Here is a 2,331-nt window from a genome sequence, read left to right as displayed (position 1 = left end):
TGAAAAAGGGTAGGTAGCCAAATAAGTCGACCACGTCGACGAAGCGGCCACAGGTAAGATGAACAAAACCACACTCAGCAACAGAGTCCCAAAGGCCTAAAAGAGGGACCAGGGGCTCACGGCTCCGTATTCTACAATGCATTGGCAAAACATGGCCTGGCCTGGCACGGTACGGCAACCGTCGACGCAGTACGGAGCGTGGCAAGGGTGTTTTGGTGGTGAGCGTGCATGCATGGTACGGATAGGGATTAAGTGCAGACATTGCCAGGGCATGCGAAGAAAAGCAAGGGGCCGGGGTGATCCGCCATGGTTGACATGGCCAACGACATGGCCGACAGGCCTATTCGAGGTGGTGTGACTGATTCCCATGCTCATGAAGTGTGAGTCGCACCACGGCGCCTAATTGCTGGCTGAGCAGACTTTGCTAAGGCATGTAAGTTCAGAGCCTTTTGTTTTAGAGAGGGCCGGACTATCTGAATTAGTATCCCCCAACTATCAACTGCGACCCAAACAAACCAAAGCGAAACCAAATGGCCGCTCTCTCCTTTCCCAGGCTCAGATTAGATCCATTCCTGGCTACAGCCTGATCATGCGCAATCGCCGTTCAGCCTCCAAGACGTTGGAAACAGACTGTGGCCTGTGAATGGATCTTCTTCAAGTGGCACCGACGAGTCACGATAAAAGACGTCGAAACCTGGCGTCACAATGGGACGAGTAAATACTGCATCCCGTGAGACATAGATCCCGGGAAAGATAATAGGCCCCGGGGGGGCAAGAATCCGACGATGTCAAGCCTTCTCATACGCGGCATGAATTCTAGGCCCCGGCATCAGATATCTCGAAGCTATTTTAGTGAATGGTATCACCCGTAGCCAAGGTGACGAATTAGCACACCTAACCACGATTTCAAGTAAAATTACCCCTGTCTAGTTCTCTTAGTCTACCGTGAGTTGTACGCCATGTCATGCCTTAGTTCCGGCACGAGATACAGTCCGTATCAGAAGCGCCCCGTAAGCATTCTGTCGTTGACGTCTCTGAACCAGCCTGAAGTCATCCATTGGGCTTTGCTCCCAGACACCAATTTCCGTTTTTTGCCTCTGCCTGCGCCTTGCAGTTGCATAACTCGGTGACTGCGGCTGCTCATGCCGCCGAGTTTGGACCCCATTTGCTATTTGCCACAGAGTTGCTGGTAGGAGAAAAGCGTCCAACGCAGACGCACATATGTGCAGTTGCATGCTTGGGTACGTGAAACCAGCCATAGTATCTCTGCCTCCCTCCCCTCTGAGGTTTGCGGGGTTCGCATGGTTGCACTGCAGAAGATGGCTAGCCGGTCGTTGGGGCTTTCGTAGAGCAAAACGATGGAATTGAATGCTGTCGTTGGACATTAAATTTTTTTCGTGCGCAACTGTACCTGACAGGACTCATGTCGGTCAGGATTGGACCAGATGAGGCCCCAAGTAGGCCATCTGCGCATATCCCTTCTGTTCATCCGTGGTCTGCCTCGTCATCTCATAGTCGGATAGTCTGACTCCATTGCCGATCCAGCTCCGCAGACACGTCCAGGTGCGTGGATGGTCTGTTATAAGTCAACCGTTCTTCATACCATGGTCACGAATTCACGGCCACTCAAATTACTCTGGCAGCTCGTGTCGTCGCTCCAGAGCGTCCCGAGCGTCGCAGAGGCGGAGGCATCACTTGGACGAAGACATGTGGTTGGGCTCCGGGCCAACTGGTGACAGGAGCGTGCAGGTGGGGTCGTTTGGGGCGGCGGTCGAAAGTGGGGCCCAACGAGCCGGTTTTCGAATGGAAGCACGGTTCGAAGCGCCGACGAATTTTGCGGCCCTCGATTGGCTGCGCTTGCTGCAAGTGCGCGCAAGGAACCGTCCAATCAACGGTGCCATCACGGCTGCTACAGGGATTTAATCGCCCTCTCCCGGCCACCCCTCGACGGCATGAGTTATTATGGGTCGGTGGAGCTTGGACCAACTTTCCATCTCTTGCTTGATTTCCTTGTCGACATTGGACGGAGCTTGACCACAGAGTTGACCACTTGCAGGCAACTATTCCTTGTTGCGCCTCTGCCATCACTGGCTACAAGTCCGCCGGGTCTTTTTCATTTGGCATCTAGTTCTTGACGTTCATCTGGCCCTCGCTCACTGGCGAATAGAGGCACGACCCTGAATTCTCGGCGTGTTTCTGCCCTTGCTCGTCGTGCCCTGGCCACCTCGCAAAACTTTATCATCGCGGCTTAGGCACTCCGTAACGGCAATTGAAAAGCTGTTTCTCGCCCAGAGCTGAAGGTTCTCATAATCTAATAACTGCTCTTAGTTA

General features: G+C 53.5%; 1 protein-coding gene across 1 annotated transcript; it reads left to right on the top strand.

The window, feature by feature from the left end:
• Positions 1 to 306: 306 nt before the first annotated feature.
• G6M90_00g072020 (uncharacterized protein) lies at positions 307 to 643 on the top strand (the record flags this gene model as incomplete). The annotated part of the gene is made up of 2 exons (XM_066130962.1): positions 307 to 380; positions 439 to 643. 2 exons carry the CDS (start codon positions 307 to 309, stop codon positions 641 to 643), a joined length of 279 nt encoding a protein of 92 aa, XP_065987090.1.
• Positions 644 to 2,331: the final 1,688 nt, after the last annotated feature.

The sequence above is a fragment of the Metarhizium brunneum genome, chromosome 4 (assembly GCF_013426205.1).
Source record: "Metarhizium brunneum chromosome 4, complete sequence".
Taxonomy (NCBI): Eukaryota; Fungi; Ascomycota; class Sordariomycetes; order Hypocreales; family Clavicipitaceae; genus Metarhizium; species Metarhizium brunneum.
Note: the sequence above shows the minus strand (reverse complement) of the source record. Positions and strands in the feature narration are given on the sequence as shown.